Here is a 20,996-nt window from a genome sequence, read left to right as displayed (position 1 = left end):
ATTTTTAGTGAAACGCCAGTTTTGCAAAAAACATTATTTGCAAGGTATCAACTTCTTTCAAATGCAGTTCTGTGAAGTTCTAAGTACAAACAGTAAAGGAAAGATGAGATATTTTTCATGACTTTTTAAAACCCATTATTTTTCTTTTGAAAGGAACTAAAAAATTTGATGCAAAGCATTTCCTCTGCTTTGTGTTTGTTTTTTTTTATTTCCATTAAAATGTAGAACATCTCAACTTTGCCGGTCATTCTAAAACTATGGCTGTCATGGCTGAAACTTAAGAAATGCATTTAGAAACATTTTGGTTTGAATATTTAAAAGTATTAAAAATTCCAAAACACACACCAAAGTTCACAGGTAACTGATATTTAAAGTTCTAATCTTGTCATCTTGACTTCATATAGTGGGCTAAAAACCTCCAAAAATAAATATACATGGAAATGCTATAGAGAGCAGCATTATGCTGACTTTGGATTTCTTGCTCTGAAAAGCAAATATACTTCACATTTAACTTTTTATTCTATTACAAAAATCAAAAACAATTTATCTAAGCCATATTTACAGGCAAAAGCTTTAAAAAGTAAAATATCAGTATTGCAGGGCTGTCAGAAGAGTGAGGAAATGCTAAGTAAATGCTCTAAAGGGTCATTAAAGTTGAAAAACTTTAAAAACAGCTTGCATAGAGAGTATTGAGCAGAGATCCATTCAACTCTTTACAAGACAAAAATCATAAGTACTGTAGCATGCAGCATCTTGCTCTGCTTCCAGTTAGGGGAGAAGCCATTACCTTCTTCAAGGACCTCAGGAACTTGCATCCGAGCAAGATGAGTCAACAGCAGAACTCTGGCTTTCAGACTGTAAGGATAGGTGAGAGGAGGCTCATTCTTTTTTAAATTTATGCCACCAATTTCTCTGATTAGCTAAAAAAAGAAAACAGTTAAACAGCTATTTTATTGCAAAATACAAGCAACACAGGAGAAGAGTTCACAAGGAAAAAAAAAGTATGTTCACAAAACCAAGAATTTAAGTAACTTTTCCTTGGAAATTTCTGTAGAGATGAATAATTAGCCATTTTTATTCAAAACCCAGCTCCAAAAAGTTAAAGTGTCTTTGTCTACCTTTTTTCAATGTGTGAACAGGTGGGTTGTAAAGATTTGCATGCAAGAAACTTGTCTTATGTAGTGTTAAATAAGTTTGTATTGACAGATAAGTATTTTTAATATCTGATTTTACTGCCAAGGTTTACTAGATTCAACCATATTTCAAAGGCATTTACATTGAACTTAATATGCACAAGCAACAGCATCACCTTGAGACCTTTCACCCATCTAAGACACGGTGAAATTCCCTAGGAATAATTTCAGGTAAAACAGGAAGGAGGTTTGTAAGCCTGAAATCCCTGGTAGGCTGAAGATTTTAACTTCTTTATAAACTACACCGACTTGAAAAAATCGTGGTGTTCTTTACTCAGGATGACTTTTCCTGTTCCCCACAGGACCAAGACCCACAGTTCAAACAGGTCTGAGTAACAGTAGCTCAGATAAAGTAGCATTAGTACATGGCCCAGAAGCTTCACTTTTTAAGCTCAAAAATTCCAAAATCTTAAAAGAAAAAGAACTTTGGGTATCAACAGCTAAGCTACACCAACCAGTCCTTCACCACACTTGAAAAAAAGATCTTCTGACTCTGTGCTTATAAGAAACTTGTAAGAAGTTTCTTATACCAACATCCTGGTGCAACCCCAGATCAAGAGCAGTAAAACTTAGAAAAGAGAATTTTGTGAAAAATGGGAACATTGATCATGGCCCCAAAACCAGAATAGCAGAAGTTATTAGCAATACCATTCTGTGTTGATGCTTCAGTTAATTGTTCTGCCATATAGTCAGAAAAAACCACAGATGACACTGAATACTGGACCTTTAGAAAGGGAACAAAATCTGTTATAAAATGCCAAGTCATGCACTTGCATACTAACAAGAACAGCAGCTCAAAGATGGGAACCTGTTAGCTGGAAAACAGAGATAATTAAGGTGGGGAAATTCTGAAAAGTTACTGATCCCACTCTAGTTGTACTAAACTCCCATATAAAACAGCTGTGGAAAAGCGTATGCTGAAAGTCATTCCCTGCAGAAACAGTAGTGCCACCAACTAAGGCTCTGTTAAGACTTAACATAGAATACTGTAGACAATTCGAAGCAGATAAAAAATAATGTAAAATTTAGAAATCTATTAACTGGGAACAGTACCCTGTTCAGCACATAGCAGGAGGAGCAAAATGAGCCTTTTGGAAAAGAGAGGAATGAAAGACAGCAGTTTTTCTAGTTTAGCAAAACAAAGACAAAAAGATGACTAAGGGGTTATTGCTTCTGTCTAGAGATACATAAGGATATACACAGCAAGAATAGTTTAGACTCCAGAATGGTGATGATAAAAACCAAGGATATAAATTGGTCACAAACAAGACTCCTAATCACTAGAACAGCAAGTTCTGGAACAGCCTCTCAGCAGGATATGGTTACAGAAGGCTTGACTGCTTTTTAAATAATTAATGATTAAATGTAAAAGGCCTTGCAGAATGCCAGTGCTGGCAACAGCATGGATGAAGAACCATTGATCAAGGTCTTTGCCAGCCTTTTGCTCCCATGGCTGAAAAACCCCACTTTACTACAATTGCATCTTCTACTCAAAGTCCACAACAAGATAAAGAATTTGTAAAAGAGACAAAGACAATTAAGTAAAAGAAAACAGTCTGAAATACCTCTTACTTTTACATCACATTTAAAACATGAGAATTCAACTGTGCGCATGCAAAGGTTATACCTGTGAGACTATTTCCCCCTCTTTTTGCCAACTCACAACATTTTCATTGGAGCATTTTGTATACTGTGCTTTAAAACTTCTTAAATCAAAGCCTTAGTTTCTGATAAGTAAGATTTTCTAAAACTCTGCTAGTAAAAATTGTTTGCCACAGTATGCATTTACAGCATCCCTGATGCCATTGGAAACACTGAATGGAAATGAATATAAAAGGTAATCAGAGGGGAACAGATATTCATGGAGGAATCTTCATGATATTTAAAGACATTACTAATTCAGCCATTGGATAGTAAATTTATTTTACTGGTAACGCCCTCAACCAGATTTGTGTTAACGATTTACAAGAACATCAAATGGTGATCACCCCCTTATGTCAATTCTCAAAATTTTTAAGGATTATCACTCTAATTTCCTATTTACTTTACCCCTCCCCAAAAGTCAAATACAGCAGCCTATGTACTAAACCAATTCCATTTAAAATAAGCATTAGCACCATTAATGCTATATTTTCTTTTAAAAAAGTTTAAATCAAGTCTAGCTTCTAACTCCTATTTCTGAAGGGAAACAGTTGCCTCACTACAAAGTTAATGCCTGAAGAACTTGAATTCTGTCAGCTGGTCACCCAGAAGCATCACCTCCCTCTTCCCTTGAAGGGGTCAGTTAAAACACCTCTGGACATGACTGACCTGAGGTATCTGGATGTTGTCTGCTGGTCTGCTCGTTGCATCTTTATTGTACTGAGGATCAAATTCAGATGCCCCTGCTAAAACCATGATAAGCCCTGCAAAGATAATAGGAGTCAGACAAAGAAAAGGTCAACATCCTAAGACACCAACTGATTTCTTCAGAACCTTCAGCCATAAAACTTATTCCCATTCCTCCCCCAATAGCCATGAATATACATGTCCTTTACTTAATGGAACAGTTACTACTGCCACAGGGCAAAGGAGGCAGGAATCAATGTCTGGCACAAAATGAAAGAGATGATTCAAGGCTCAATTTTGCATGGTATGAAGTCCAGCATTTGACACTTCATGTCTTGAAAAAAACATAATTAGACTTCATTAGGACAAGCAGACATCACTGCACAGCAGTTTGACGACTACTGCATGCTCACAGAACCATTCCTCTCAGCAACTCATGTGCCTGCAGCAGTACCACAATGTGTATGGAAGAGGGAGGCAGGAAGGATAAAATTTCAGTTCCATTTTCTGCTCAGTCAGCATTGAAAATTCACCAAAAAAATTACTGTAATTATGAGAAAAGCAGTCTAATAAATAATCCTACAAACAAATTGCACAAAGATGATGGACCGCTCTTTTCTTAAATGTGATTAGGAAAATCCACATTACCACAAAACATTCTGAGGTGTAATTAAAATGAAAGCCCTAGACAACTGGATATTTTAGTCTCATTGTGAGCTTCCTGCTTATGAACATACCAAACCCCTCAGCCACAATCAGAGAGAGCTCACACAATCATTTGCTCCAGTTAAAATAACTTTTTCAGCAGTAGTTACTCAAGCTTCCTTCTTATATTTTGAGCAAGTGCTCTTACGAGCAAGTCGAAGTTATTTTTGCCTACCTGCAGTGTCCAGTGAATTCAAACTAGTAACAATGAGTCAAGTTCCCTGAGCATCAATTTTCATTTCCATGCTCAATTATCTATTCACTTCTTCAGCACAACATATTGAAGACTTTCAGATGACTATAAATATCTTCCCATTATTTAAGATCAACAACTGAAAATCTCCAGGAAAGGAGATTCTGAAAGTTTGTTTGTCCTGAAGCTTGAAAAAATACCTTGAAACAAGGCAAGTCATGCAGATTTATCTCATCATTTTCCTAGCCTGGTCTGATTACATTTGCTGACGCTGATATACCACACTACAGTGGAATTCACAACCAAGCAAAAGCCTTGCCTGATCACTGTGTGGTTGGTCTAAGCCACCTCAGCTGCACCTCAGTTTTCACTCAGACTGTACAAAAGACCTCAGTAGAAAAAACTGACCTGCCTCTGAACACTTTTAGGTAGTTCCAGGATAAGTCCTTAAATAAGGCCATTTAAACCTAGAGTTCATTTTTTAACCAATCTTTAGGAGGGACAAGGCAAGCCTCAAAGCTGGGTTCTGAGCAAGGTTCAATATGAAACAAATTACTGTAAAGAACAAGTCTGAAGAAAGAAAGTGATCTCCCTAAACTTCTGAAGTCTCACCTACTCTCTCTTTTCTCACCTAGCTGGAGATAGAAAAAGCATAAGAGTATGACAAAAGAGTATAAAACACACAAACCCATGTGTCCTGTGAATAAAAGGGTAACATCTTTCCATACTCTCATTCCCTACACCATTTGGATAATCTGTGAAGCATTTCTGCTCTGTAGGAAAAGGATGGATCAAGAGCAGATTTCAGTAATCTTCCAGCAAATCTAAAGCTGAAAAACAGTGCAATTCAAAGGAGTAAGAAAATATATTTATGAAGCCTTTTATAGAAGGTTTTGGGGGTTCTTCTCTTCTGCTTTTCAATTACTCTGAGCATGCAATTTAGTTAAATCCAATCTAGAACTAAGTAGTACTGTGCGAATTCTTCAGGCTTATTCCAGCCCCCAAACTGTAGGATACAATTCTGCACCAACAAAATACATCTACAGTTTTCCCCAGAAAAACTGGGGGGGGGGGGGGGAGTTTCCTTTAAAATGAGGGAGTAAACAAGAAAAGCACGTATATTGAAAGCTACAAATAAGTAATAAAATAACATAAAATTGATAGCAATTTTTAAACAGAATTTTAGCTCTCTATTCTAAAATCTAAAACCAAGAAATGCTATTTTATTCTTTATGCATACAAAAATTTTGTGAAGCCCCTAAAAATTTTTTTTATACTAACAGAAGAAAACACACAGAGGTTGGCTCCTACTGGCAACTGAGGGCTACAGGCAGGTCAGCACATTTTCCCAAGATACAATACCCCTCTTTCTTTTTTTTTTTTCATGTATAGATAGACAAATATAGATCTATACAATTCCCTCTCCCAAACATTTACTTCTTACAGAGTATTCTTCGCCTGCAACGGAATTAAGTTTTAAAAACACTCTAAAGGTACCAGAAGCATTACTTTAATCTAATTAAGGCCTATAAAATAGAAGTATTTCAATGTCAGCAGACTGACACTTCCAGAGGAACACATCTACAGTTCAAGATGGCTTTTACTTACGTTTCATGTCCATGTTTCGGGTTTTATAGACAAAATATGTATATATTTGAGTTGTCCGAATGAGAATCTGATCTCCGCTGTATCGTATTGATCGGTACCACCAGGAACCCTGAAATATTCAACAAGAACAAATTCAGGTTAGCTACAAGGAAGCCTCAAAACAGCCATATTGCATGACCTCGTGTCTGTCAACAACCAGGTAAACTCAGCCCAGCTGATATTATGTATGTTGAGGTGAACTGAATTTCAGAAAGGAGAGGGAAACAAAAATATATTTGCTGACAAACTTTAAAAGCACACTGATAAATTAATCTGAGAGAATCTAATGTTAAATATTTTTAAATGACCTCTAGCCTAGAGAAATTTTCCCCAGCACATACACCTGCGCACATATACACTGCTTGGTTTATTTCTGGTGTTGTTTTAACAAATCCACTAAACACTAAATTCACTACATTTACCACTTGGTATATATGATGTGGTAACTCTTTACAGTGCAACTCAGCATTCAAATCTAGTTTAGGCAGGTCAAGACCAAACCAAGAACAGAGACTTCTTTCACTATGAGAAAATTTGCAAAACTGTGATGTAAGACACCTAACCACAAAATGCTTTTCAGAAGAGGAATCTGGAGGTGGCATGGGGCCCTCGCTGTAAATTTTCAAAATCAAGCCATACACCTTCAGGTTGACAGAAGAAGAGCAACAGTCTGATAATTATCTAATTAGCATTACACCAGTGATTCAGATTACAGAACTCACTCTACAGTGGTTGTAGTCTCTAATATATTTTCAGAAAAATGGTGTGCTGGGTTATAAACTGCAATCTGTTCATTAAACTCCTCCCTGTAAGCAAAGCTCATTTAACATAAGAAAACACATCAAAGATACTCCTCAATCTACTGTGAAATTTACTATCAGTGAAGAGCATCAAGCAGTAAAGTAGTAAATGATGCTTACTACTATTAGTTTAATAATAGTGAATTATCCCATTATGGAAAGAATTCTACAATCTACTTAATTATTTGGGAAATACTCAAGGACTGGCTCCAACAATTTTTTTAATACATTAGGTTTGATTCTTCCATGAATAGATGAATGCTGACACAAAATAGTACACAACTTTCTACAATGTTTTTCTGCATAAAAAATTAATTATAATCCCACAGCTATCAAATATTTGTAAAAGTACAGGTATTGGAAGAAAAATGTACCTAGCCAGTCAAAATCTACATGAAAAAGGCTGCCCTAACTGCAGCTTCTGCAGATACAGTTCCTGTCTCTTGCCTCATGTACAGGACATTACTTAGGTCAGTGGAAGTCTGGAAAGAACTACTTATCAGTATTGTCTCTTTCAATTAATCTGGATTCAAAGGGTGGAAGTAGCCTTACTTTATTTTAGATGCCCATCAAACGTAGGATGACTACACTGCAGTGAAGTTTTCCTTCTTTATTGATTAATGAAAGAGAAACAGACCTATTAAAGGCATGAATTATCTTGTATGTCTACTTTCAAATGAAATTATGAAATAACTTGCTCCATAAAAATGACTATTTCTCTTCATTGACTTAAAAAAAAAAAACTACAGTGACAAGTCTGAACATACAAGTCTACATTTGGTATGGGGCAAGAAGAGGCAGAACACTTTTTCTGTGCTCAAAACATTTGTTTGTACCAACAGCAAGATTGTTTTCCTTTCACTTGAGCTATGATAAACCTGGTGTAAATCACTAGAAGTATGTGTATACAAAAAAGCATCAACTGAATCCTAAAAGGAAAGACATGAAAATTTTTTGCATCCTGTATTTTAGACTTTTTATTCAACCATTTGTTGAAGTCAGCATATTTAATCTTCTAAACTAAACTTTCAATTACACAGAAAGACTCAAAGGGAGGGAATAATGTCTCTCTGAGTCTCTGCACACACTGATGCAAGCAGCTACCAAGACCTCAGGACAATATTTCAAATTAAAATCTTCTTTTCAAGAACATGAGGGCCTTTTGGTGTCAGTTTTCTGAGTCTTGCTTCATGCCACACCCTACATGCACAATCACTGGGTAAGGAAAATTGTTCAAAAGCAATACTGTAGGGCAAACCCAAGCCCTGAAATAACACTCACCTACCAATTTATTCCTCACACAAAGCAATGTCAAGGGCAGACATCTCATGGTGTACAGAAGATCAATAAAAATTGAAGTTATTTAAACAAAGGCAGTCAGGAAAAACCCAATAACCACCTCCTTCGCCTGCAGTATTCATTCTAGCACCACCATCTAGAGACATCTCAGTCTTTACTATTACACCACTGAATATCCTCTTGAGCTCATCACCTCAATAATTTTCTTGAGAAATAAGCTGCAAGATAAATTACATAACTTAATAATTCTTGTGATATCCAGTATCTTCCCTGGAGTCCTCTCTCTATCATGGCACTGCATTTTTCTGGAAACTCTACAGCAGCTACACTTTTTTCATAATAAAACACCACCTTTTAAAAAACGCCTCACTTGCACTCTCTATGAAAGATAAGAATGAGAACTCTAAGACAGCTTTGTTTACAACTTGGTTACAGAGAGCAGAATATCAGATACTACTTACCACAACAACTGGAAGAATAACCATAAATGCTAATCCATATACAAACAACACCTACAGAAAAAAAATACAAAACAAACTGTATTAGATACTGTGGCTACTTAATACCACTTTTGTTTAATCTTTATTCTAAAATAGTCAAGTAGTATTACCACAAGCTTACTAAAAATTGTCACAAGCTTATAAAAGTGCCATTATTTCTGAAGAGCAACTTACAAGTAATACAACTAGGTATGGCTTAAATAAGGAGTGTCAGTTTAGTGTGATTCACATATGAATCAGTTTAAATGATTCACACACTGTCACGGGTCAGTTTCTTTAATAAATAAAAAGTTGGCAAGCAAGACCGTGATGCAGCAGACAAATGCTGAAAAGAAATCAAGTGGTTAAGAAAAACACCTTGCAGCAACAAATACAACAGGAAGAACATTTAGATACGAGCATCACTAGCAAATTAAATGAACTAGAGAAGCCCAGCACGCAGCTCTGTGTTTCCTTGCAAGAGTGAACACACACTTTGTAGCAAAGGTGACCACAGCAGAACCTCATTGTCATTGGAATGAGATCACCCAAACATATTCACACTTTACTCTCAAAAGTTAGATTTAAGCTACTCTAACACTCACGACTCCTGAAATTTGCTTCATAGATGTGCACTTGAACCAAAGTATTAATGTGTTTTGACTAAAAATGTGCAGTATTAAGCAATTTTTTTTTTCTTCAAGACCACTTGAAACTTCACCTTAAAATCTTGAGCTAAGTAAGCTGACTCACCAAAATTGAATTTTTCTGATCCACAATCCAAGCTGGCAAAGCTATACCAAAGCTTGTAGCTGTAGGATGAAAGAAATAAGTTCACTATAAAATACTGAGAAACATTTTTGAAGTCACATTATATCTAACAAAAAAACAAAACCACCAACCCATAAAAAACCTGCTTGTGTTTATTACTTCAATAAGCAAAATTTTAACAAATACAGCAAAATCAAGCAACAAATTAGAAATATGCCAAGTATGCAATAACAGGACTTAAATCCAACACCTGAAATACCAAATATTTTAGCTTAACATATTGCAATAGAATAGATGGGCAAGACTTATTTTTATAAAAATTTGGAAGATTTGCAAGTTTCGCATTGCAGAGTTTTCAGCAGTTTAAATACATATATTTAAGTAAACAAATGAACTGCAGGAAAATGGTCTGAGCAAATTATTTCTATGGGAAATTCTATTGGTTTGTCCCACTAAGAAAATGTTCTAAGCTGTAAACTGTAAACACAAAACCCTCTGTCAGTTCAAATTTCTGTGTGATTGGTAAAGAAGAAAGAGGAACACTCTTCAATTCAAAAGAAATTAGGCTACAGAAAACAGAAGATGTGATTCTCTAACATCTCCAGTATACAGATCTGAATAGACAGTAGCATAAAATAGCTTTTTAGACACAGGTGGTAATAAATTCAATTTTACAAACACTATCCATCCCAATACTAAGAGTTCCATGAAACCAACAGGGGAAAGAAAAGAAAGTAAGACTTTATGGATTTCTAGGACCTGCTTAAAAGAGAAACAACAGGTTTTCCTTAGTACTAGCAGTACTTCTTTGTCTATACAGAACTAGAAGACTAGAGCACATAGCTTGGGTATGTGTTTTTACACCACACATATATACATACAGAGAAGATGAATTTCACTACATTAGAAAGCCCTTCACACTTTAATGTGGAACAAGGTTAGAGAATAGAAGAGCGAGAGAAAACTTCAGGGACTTCTCCCACTCTTCAGATGTCTCAAACAATAATGAGAGGTCTAGAAATAAAGCAGAGATTTATAATTCCACTGGAGTCTGAGGTAGAGTTTTCAGAAGAGCAGGAGGCTTAAGTCTCACAGTACAAACTGCTAGCCTTCCAAAAAATCATTTCATTTTCCCTTCTGGGAATCCAAAGTCTCTTAGGTTTGTGAATACAATCACTAAGCCAACCAAGGATCTTTGTGCCTTCTCAAGTTTTGGCTGAGTTTTCTTTTGAAGTCACAGCTTCAGGTCCATTCAAGGACACTGACACAACTGCCTAACCTCAAATCCTATGCCTTGTCAACACTAAGTGAGTAGCTTATGGATGTGAAAAACAATTCAGCATCCAGAAAGGTCCTAGCAAAGCTATTAAAATTTATGATACCATTTTGCTGATATTGTGACAGCATTTCTGAAAAAAGATTTTATCTGTATTTTGTAGCAAGAGGGATAGAGACCTCTTACTTTCCAAGCATAGGAAGTACTAGAAGCTAGGAGCTGATAGAAATCTGTTATGCTATAAAACACAGCGATTAAAGAAGCTGATCCACCTCCTTAGTCCATCAGAAATGCCTTTGTCAGACTGTGATATAGTTGGCAAAGATGTTTTTTTTGAAGGAAGAGGGAAGATTTTTTTATTTCTTTGAAACACCAGTTCAGGGCTGGGGTTGGTTTTTTTAACTTTAAAAATTAATGTCCTGTTAGGTGGATATAATTCAGAAGAATTCACAGCACAGATGACAGAGTACCCTCATGTCATCCTGTAACTTCAGAATTAAGTTACAAATTTCATTTATTATTTCCAGTCTGGCTGTAACTCATTCTACACTGATATGTTGTATAACTTGCCTTAACAAATGGCAGGTTTCCATTTGGCCTGTAATGAGTATCAGCTAGAAACATGCAACATTTTTCCTTAGTAGGCCACTTAAACAATCACAAAGGTGTTTTACAAGCAATTCACACAACTGCAAGTAGGGGAAAAATATTAACTTTCAGTCTTAAATTAATTTAGTTTGGATCACCTACCGTAAAACTTTAACACACCATCACCAGGATTGTTTTCATGTAGCAACCTGCCCAGAAACAATATCCCCATGTACATCCTTTCAAAGTATGTTTATTGCAATATGGCTAGTTGTTAATTTTTCAATATACATCTCTAGTATTTGATCATGAATACCAAGAAATGTTTAAAATTGAAACGTTTCTGATAAGCAGTATTTATTTTTTGCTTATACCTCCATTAATATTGGCAAGTCTCCCTAGATACTTACTGAAGCTGACTAATTTTAAAAATTCTTCTCTTTTCACCATAATAAAAAGTTTGAGAAGCAAACTCTTTCTTGCCTTTCCCTGCCACCACCCCCAGAGCCAGTTTCACAAGCAAAGAATTGGTCAGATGTGTTGCTTTAATCCCAGGAGAAAGTTATATAATAAGTGCTTCTTGACTTATCAGATATTACACATCTCAGTGTGCAGCAATTACAGAACCTCTGTCATACATAATTGTTACCTTGTGGTCCATCTGGATTACCAAATTCTTCCCAGTTTTTTCGTGACTCTTCATCAGTTAAGCTAGTTACAAGAAGAGATATTAAGTTAACACAGAAGACATTTCTCTAAACCATTAACAAACAAAAAGTTTAAAATGTGGCAGTCACACTATCCTTTAGAGATGGTTTGGAAAGCTAAATAGCTTCTGGTATTTTTTTGTACAAAATCTAACAGGACACAATACTGCTGTATTCCTCCTCGATATACAACCAAATTATTTAGGGACTCTGACAGGAAATCAGACACAGAAGACGCACATGCAGGAGATGGCAAAATCACATCTCCCTTTCATGACAGTGACTGCATACCCATCAGCACACAATATTTCTTGATGCCAGGTTACAGCACAGAAAATTTTGAAACAAAGAGTTTGAAGTTTATCTTATTTTTTGGAAGGAAAGTAAATATGGAAGACTGATCAGAAGTAGTATATATGGGCCTTTATCTCATTCTAGACCTTTAGCTTTTGACAGCCTGTGTTTGGTTGTTGTTGGGTTTTTTCCCTGGAACTACCAAATTTCATAATTTAATACTCTCTTATTAAATAAGACACCACCTCCTAAATTATTAAATAAGGCACCTACTGTGCCTGTTCAGTAACGACAGTTTTTTGGCAGTTGTACGCCACCTTGACAGAATCCCTGTTACTAGAAGGAAGAATACTGCTTTAGAAACAGAATACCTGGCTTTCACTGTATGAAAGATTTTATTTCACATAAGAAACCCAGTGAAGAAGTCAGGCCTCTCCTGATCATTTCTAAGTCTCCCATTTGTTGACAAGCAGACTCACCAAATGGGCAGCTTTTATAATCTTTCAAGACAGCATGGCTAAGGAACTTCACCATCATTTACCTCACAATATACCTCTGCCACAGCCCGTGCACTAGTGTTTGAAGTATCAAACTGTAGCACCAAGAATTTGAGTACTGGCTTGCAAAGCAAATAATTTACATGTTTCAAGAGTTCAAAAAGGCATACCAGAATTTCCTACTGAAAAGATTTTCCGAGTGATATAGATGTGTTTAAGCAAAAAGTATGATTTCCGAACTGCTCAAGTGAGCATGGTGTTGGTTCTCCTTCCCACCTCTTCCCAAATAGGACTCTCCATCATTAAGGTTAACCACATACACAACTGACTTCAAGGCAGAAATCACCAACTTCCTAGGTTCTGTGATGATGTGACTGACCCAATAAACCCCCATAATTGATGAAGTCTCAGAGGCAATGGGCAAGAGTGCCATGCTGTGACCACAGTGACTCAGCACAGCTGCTGCAGAGAAGCTGACTCGACCTCAACACAAAGGGGACACTAAGGTGGCCTTTGTTTTACATAAAAAACCTATCAACAGCTGAGGGGATCAACTGGTGGTATAAACATTTCTCTTTGAGTGCATAAAAAAACCTATGAATGTCTCAAGTTTGAGACATCAGCAAGGGAGGAGTAAATACCTAACTCAGTCCACCACAGTATATAAACCAGACAACTAGAATTCTGTAGAGAACAATGGGCTCCAGCTGGCATCAAGCCACACATGCCATCCCATCAGCATTGTGACAGTGAGTGTATTAGAGACACCAGTAATGGGAATCCCACTGGTATTGTGATTGAACTGTGCATCTAAATTCCTGTGTTTTGATTTCCTTTATACCAAATTCTCATATTAGACATCTCTCACATAGTAAAAAAATAAAATTGCTGTAAAAGATAAGACCAAAAAATACTCTAAAGTAAAAGCAGATTCAAGGACTCAGCTTTTAAGAGCTATACAGGAATTCTGAAACAGTCACAAGGTAAAAAATCAGGAGTGCATGGCAAACATAACTGGAAAGGGATAGGGACAAGCTGAGCAAAAACAGATCCAAAATGAAAACATCCTTTTCACTGGACAGAACAGTTAAAGTACGGTCTTTTACTCTTTGGCTTTACCACCACGTGAAATGAACAGTACATATATTTTCTAAGCATCACTTCAAAACTGCTGTAACAGAGTCGGTTGGTTAAAAACCACAACACCCATTTTGTTCTTTGTCATCTTTAAGATTTAATATGTGAAATACTGGAAACACTTTTCCTAGCTGACATGCAAGTTAACACAAAGAACTAACACCTTACAGTATTCTGTCAGGTGCAAAACAAATTATCCTTACTAACTTGTACAAAGCAAATACACATTGCAGGAAGACATGTTTTGACTTTTGTTACATATCTGAACACATTTCTTCCTGCCTGCTCTTACTGTAAAGGCTGTTCTCCCCATAATATTATGATTCCCTTTCTTCATAGGCAAAGAAGAAACTTACGCTGCATAGGCCTTAGCGATCCTCATGAACATAACTTCATCTCCTCCTTTATCTGGATGGTATTTTAGGGATAGTGCACGGTACTGTTTCTTTATTTCCGATATACTTGCTCCCTTCAAAAGGAAAGGTTTACATTTATTATTAAATACCTTAAATAAAATTCATTTTCATATATAATCCTAATACACATTGTGTAGTGTTTTTCTGAACCATTCACTGAAGAATTATAACATAGGATCATGAAACTATATTTCATTAAAACATTATTATTTTTCTGATAACATTCTTACAACCATTATGTTTTTAAATTAAGACAGAAGTTCAGAGTCTAACTAAAAGACACTGAGGCGACTGAATACTGGGTTTTATCAGGATTATTTTGCTTATCTATCCACAGGAACAAAAAAAAGGAAGGATTTCTTATCTGTTTGGCAAATCTTAAACATATTCCTGAATACAAGGAATTCTCACTTGCAATATTCTTCTATTTAACCATACATCATAGATCAAGTATGATGGTCCACTTGCAGTTTGTATGCAGAAGTAAATGTGTCAGTCACCAGGAATAGCAGATTTCCCTGCCACTTAAAAACGCCTTTGACTAGAATCATCCTACCCATAAATTATTTCAAACTTCTTGAACAAAGGGAATACATTACCTATACCTGAGAAAGATTGATTTTTATTCTACTCCAGCATGTTGTTAAATGCCACCAACACAATCCCCTGTGCATTAACTTCCAGCTTGGACTGTGAACTTCACTACTCAAGAAAACCAACAAAACTTTACAGTAAGTTCAGCTGAAGTTTTTTTGTATATGTTATCTGCTAAGTTTCACACAATTACCACAAGATTTTTCAATGTTTGTGCCAGAGAAGCCTAGCATGCTGACCTTAACTGCATAATAAACACAAAAGAATTTAGTTACAGATGATGGTACTCTTTCAATAAACTTAAACCAGAAATTAAACTACCCTGAGGCTTCACTTGCTGTTACTTTATCTCACTTTATACAGTCTGTCATATTCCAACACTATTTTTCAACAGCATGCCTCATTTAATGCATAGGATGGATTTACTCCAGTATAAATTAGACTTCAACTAAAAGCAGGTGTTTCAAGACTAGATGAAGAATGCCAGACAGGGAGCAGAAACTAGAAAGTAGGGGGGAAAGAACAAAGGGAAGGGAAAAAAACCCCAAGCTGTTTGAATAGAGATGTGTTTTCATGGCTGGCATGAATGCTGCCTGTAAAAAACAAAACTATTTTTTTCTCTCTGACACAGAGGGTGCATCCAATCCCAGACAAGATGACAAGTTTTCCATCTACATTAATTTCTTAGTCCTCATTTTCCAAAGTTAAGCTACAGAGGTTAGGCCTGACTTACAGAAATGCTTAGTAGCCTTGGACAGCTGGTGTCAGTCTCCTTGGAACACAGAGCATGCCTGTATATAACCACTTCTGAGATTCATCCTTATGCCTTGGATCCCATCTTTAAAACTGCAGTACAGATACTTATTAAATAAATCATTAATATTTGAACACCTTATGTGTTAGTGAATTCCAGTGCTATGCTTCAAAAAGAGCTATTCTGTGCTCAAACACAGTGCTGATATTGCGTATAAAATCTGGTGTAAGTACATTATCTGGACTTTGGTGCTGCTGTGGTTCCTATCTGGAGAAGAAAAGCTTCTTGTTATAAATTGATATGCTAACATAAAATAAAAAAAAAAATATCTTGACTAGAGTGTGAATGCAAAGAAGTGAATTACTGTGCATCAAAACCTTGAAGTGCTTGCATCTGCAACCATTTTATTTTTTTTAAGTGGGGGGGGTGTTGCTGGTGTTTTAGGGTTTTTTTTAACAACAATAACAGTTCCATTATCTAACTACACTTCAGCATCTGTATCACTTCATCAGCAGGACTGGCTACAACTCTCAAGGTTCCACTTGAATGGTAACAGAAGAAATCTGTTGATTCTTCACATAGTCTGACTGAAAGTCTTAAGAGATTTAATAGAAGTTGCCTGATAGCAAGAAACACACTCAGATTTTGAGCCCTACTTTTCTTGAGCCCTACTTCAACTATCTCTCTTCACAACCATATTTTCATCCTCCTTTTAAAAATCTCTGGCTTTCATCCAGCTTGTCCTTATGACAACATGCTCCATCCCTCACTTCTTGAGGCATTCCAGAATTGGTTTCTTTGCCTGGGTAAGTTGCACATGCCTTGAGCATGTGTACAAGTTTTCATCAATAAACACAAAGCTACAATTCGCTACATGCATTCCTTTCTTTCTCCTCTGGGTTGTTACTTGTAGAAATTTCCCGAAGATAACAAAGGAAAATACTCTGCTGACCTAATCCCTAGCCTGATTTGTTTAATCAAAGTTAACCCAGTTATATGAACATTAAAACTGCATGCATCCAATAGATACCATTTAACAGTAAAAACTTGTATTGCTCCTTCCTGTGCATCAGTGAGAGAACTCAAGTCAGCAATCAGTGAGTCACAGAGGAGCTGAGCAGCAGCTGAATTGCAGTAACTTGGCTCCAGACATGACAGGCAGGTGTTCTACCTGTCTAGCTAGAAACAAGCTACAGACTTCTCACCTGCTATAAATGGCTTTCTTAGCACAAGGTGCTGCTTTGCTGACAAGTCAACATCATTTAAAGGCAAGAGATGTACTTGCTAAAGTTCACATACATTATGCTCTCTCACACTAACAATATACATCACATTTAATCAAAACAGGTACATTCAAAGCTCACTCATGTTCTTGTGCTGAACTGGATCCACAGTGTATTTCTTCAGACTTGAGAGTGAAACATACCTCAGACTCCAGAACTGGAAAGATGACTCTACTGTTATTCAAAAGAGGAGCCTTGGATCAGGAAATAATTAACATAAGCAGACAATCTGCTTGAGGTATTGTGGTTAAGATGAAGAACTTAAAAGAAGTTCAGAAAGTCTGCCCTTGGGATATGTAATTTTTTGCATCCATTTTGAATCAGTCTTTCAGTATAAACAAAGCACTACACCTATTTTCTAGATAGGCACTATATCTTTTTTTTAACCCCAGTTTAATAAAGCTATTGGCTGGGATCACTGTTTAGAATTTGTTGTTTGCATTCACATATATTCACAAGATTCAAGCTAGCCTGCATTGTGTCAAAATGTGCATCACCAACACCATTCAGTGAAACCTCTCGTTTACAAATACTGCTCTGTACAGAAACAGTAAATCAAATTAATTCACATTCTTGTTTATACAGCTTCTTCAGCATTCCTAGAAGTTCTTATTGAGAAGATTTACACAGGACATACAAAGCAGATTTTTTGTTGTTTTCCTGTACACAGATAGGAAAACAACATCATAATCGGATTTTAAAACACCCACCTCACTACATTACTAGAATTTTGAAGGAGCTAGATATAAAAGTTATAAATTGGTACAGATACAGGCAAAAAACACATAACAACTGACTTTGTAACATGCAGCAATAACTTTCACATGTCAAAAAATACCAAAAACACTAGATAGATTCACTAAACTTACTTTGTTTGAAAAAACAAGTCTAAGATTAGAAAGCTACATACAGAATATACCATTACAGTAGTACAGACTAGTGAAAGATGTTACTACTTACAGGATCCAAATGTAACACTTCATAAGGGTTGTATTCTTGATACTCTCTGTCTGTTTTGGAAACTTTGTATGCAAGAAACAAAAATAATGCCCAGCCAGCAAGGAGGACTATTTTCCTGTTTGGAAGAAAAATAATTTTTTAAATACACAAATAGACTAGCTCAAGCACCATTCTAGTAACACTAAAAGCCATCTTATATCACTCTTCAAGAAACAGTATTAAAAGAGCAAGAAACACTAAAGTAGGTACTTCAATACTTTTAATACCACTTTTTCTCCTAGTTTTTAACAATGACAATCCACTACCACCAAGTCTCCATTTTTTAACTGTCTCTCCTCAGCAGGTATACATTATTATTTCCTATTTTTAAAGGATAGTTTTAACTAGATCCTAGACAATGTGTTAAAAAGAAAAAAAAAAAAACAAAACACAAAACGCTGACACAGATGCATAACTGACAGCAAATTATTTTGAGGGTGGGAGTAACAAGGAACTGATAAAGCATTCATCTTCAAACATACAAAGTCTGTATTGTTTTTTTGTATGTATACAGAATTTGAAGTCTTTTATATTTGAGTATGTTTTAGTATATGTTGACATATTAAATATTTAAATCAAAAGATTGCACTAGCACTACTAATTTCAGTGAGGGAGAATTAGTTTTTTCAACAAAAAAATGCATTGTTTACTTTTTCTACAGCTAAGGCTCACTGGTCTCATTCCTCAGGTATTTTATATAGGACAAACAGCATGCATCTTGATTTCAAGCCCTACTAGACAATAATGATTACTTATTAATTATTCAAATATTGCAGATTGCAAATGTCTCAGTGATGCAAAAGTAACTAATTCCTGCTTTGATTACAAACTGATGTATTTCTATATTAAAAAAGTAAGAATTGCTTTAATGGAAAGCCATGCAAATGAAACGTACGTACTTCACTGTAGGAATTATGTTCTGCTGCGGTTTTAGCAGTCGCAAGCGGTACCACAAACACCTTCCATATACATTCCTTATGTTCTTTAATCGAATTTGTTCTATAAAAATAGAGAGATTGTGATTAACCAAGCTGACAAAACACAGAACAACAAAACACGCTCATCTCAGGCAGTACAAGGTCAGCTGGAGGACTAACATAATGTCCAGCATTACCAGAGGAGAGAATGCTTTCTATCCATTTAAGTGATGCTGTACATGCATAAACGTAAGAAGTTGGTCAGATTACCCTCTCTACCTAAAAAGAATCCGTTCTATTTCCCATATACCACATAGTAACCATCACATGCCCAGCCTTTGCCTAATATGCACCTGTAGACTTTGCTTCTGACACTCAACTCCAAAAGTTTCCCATTTCAGTATGTCAGCCACCGCATGCAGGAAAAACAAACAGAATGCAAGCCACAGGCAAACTGGTGTTTGTATACAAATAAAGAGTACAGCAGGAGCAACAGCTCCTTCTTCAATTCAAAATATGATGCATTTTCTTCCTCTTTGTGACATCTGCTTTTATAAGCTGCCTTCATTTTTCTGCTGAAGGGTAAAAGGAAGGAACATTAAGATAAAAAGCGACTTGTAATCCATGCAGCTCAGCAATAGATGCCTTCAGCAAGGGAGTTTTCGCATTAACAACAGTCAACAAGATTTCTTCCCATGGTCCTTTTAGGACAGGATGGGGCTGGAAGGAATTGCACTTACACTGTCAAACTCACCATGATGAGGCACGGAAGCTCTGTTAAGAGAGTTTTAATTGTATTGCAGAGCTGATCAGGACTAACTTAGTCTTGGTCAAGGAATTCTTTTATACTATGAAAAGTACAGTGGAAAGCAAATAGCTTGTACAGAAATTGTATGTTATAATTAAACTCCTGTTTAAGTAACTTATCCATAAACTATGCAGTCTGACCTGTAACACTTCTGAAGATGTCACTGTAATTAACTTACTTGCAAAAGAATAAGATCACTTGGCCCTTTTCAGACTAAAGGAAAAAGAATCAAGACAAAAGAAAATTCATCCTGTGTCAATACACTTAGATACTGCTGGTAAACAAAATTTAAAAGACAATCATTAATTTTATAAATACAGGAATTATATTAACAGCTTTGATCCAAAGGACATATCAGTCATATCCTCCTAAGTCTTAAATCTCAACTTAGCACTTCTGACCAGGTGATGCCCTCATAGAATCACAGGATGATTTAGGTTGGAAGGGTCCTTAAATATCCTCCAGTTCCAACCACCCAGCTATGGGCAGGGATGCCACACACCAGACCAGGTTGCTCAGAGCCCCATCCAGCCTGGCACTGAACTAATCTTAATTAAAATAGCAGTTATGATACACGAAGACATTTTTATCTGGCTGATTTCTAAAAGGTAATAGTGGAAGACAGTGACAACCTCTGTTTAGTTATTCTGAAGGTGTTGAAGGTGGGATATGCTGTTGATCTACTCAAATTTCTAAGCAAGCACACAATTCAGATGAAACATGCAGAATTCAATTAGCAATCACCAAACCCTTTGAGGCCAGAGAAACATGACCATTGTGCTCCACATCAACCATGAGTTCAGATTTAAGGCAGATTAAGCACTGGATGGTATTTCAAACTCTGGCTGATTTAGCAGAAATAGAGTGGGGACACAGATGACATGTGGCCACCCATGAGCTAGTAAAGCAGACAACTATTAAAGCTTGTACAGACAAGGTACCAGAACCAGAAGTCTATCAGCTTATTCTGAACTACCTAGTTCTATAGAGTATAGCTTTCCCAAAACTGGATATGACATTTAACAGTTTGATGCAATTCCTGTGAAGATTATATTGGTAGTACCATCACCCCCAAAAACAGAGAGAGATAATCAAGGATAATTCAATCCCCTGCATCTCAGTCAACTCTTGCCATGCTTCCATATAAGCTTCCATACTTCTGTTTTGTGCAACAGATAAACCACACAAGTATTTTGCAGCTCTCCTGATCTGCAAAAATTGTTCATATACCTAAAACACAAAATTCTCTAAACAAAAAAGAATATGACTAAAATTTGGTTAAGCAATACCCTGCTTAGTTTTACTTATGTA

At 36.2% G+C, this 20,996-nt stretch overlaps 1 protein-coding gene across 1 annotated transcript in view; it reads right to left on the bottom strand.

The window, feature by feature from the left end:
• Nucleotides 1-20,996, bottom strand: part of SEC63 (SEC63 homolog, protein translocation regulator) — a 56,652-nt gene that overhangs the window by 20,593 nt on the left and 15,063 nt on the right. Inside the window, exons 2-10 of the mRNA XM_053973842.1 lie at nucleotides 18,860-18,959; nucleotides 17,922-18,036; nucleotides 14,271-14,383; nucleotides 11,929-11,990; nucleotides 9,398-9,456; nucleotides 8,627-8,677; nucleotides 6,028-6,136; nucleotides 3,504-3,598; nucleotides 788-920 (exon numbers count right to left, since the gene is read on the bottom strand). Of these exons, the coding sequence (XP_053829817.1) occupies nucleotides 788-920; nucleotides 3,504-3,598; nucleotides 6,028-6,136; nucleotides 8,627-8,677; nucleotides 9,398-9,456; nucleotides 11,929-11,990; nucleotides 14,271-14,383; nucleotides 17,922-18,036; nucleotides 18,860-18,959 (837 nt within the window). The remainder of the gene's footprint in view (nucleotides 1-787; nucleotides 921-3,503; nucleotides 3,599-6,027; nucleotides 6,137-8,626; nucleotides 8,678-9,397; nucleotides 9,457-11,928; nucleotides 11,991-14,270; nucleotides 14,384-17,921; nucleotides 18,037-18,859; nucleotides 18,960-20,996) is intronic.

The sequence above is a fragment of the Vidua macroura genome, chromosome 3 (assembly GCF_024509145.1).
Source record: "Vidua macroura isolate BioBank_ID:100142 chromosome 3, ASM2450914v1, whole genome shotgun sequence".
NCBI classification, from domain to species: domain Eukaryota; kingdom Metazoa; phylum Chordata; class Aves; order Passeriformes; family Viduidae; genus Vidua; species Vidua macroura.
This window is presented reverse-complemented; position numbering and strand designations above follow the sequence as displayed.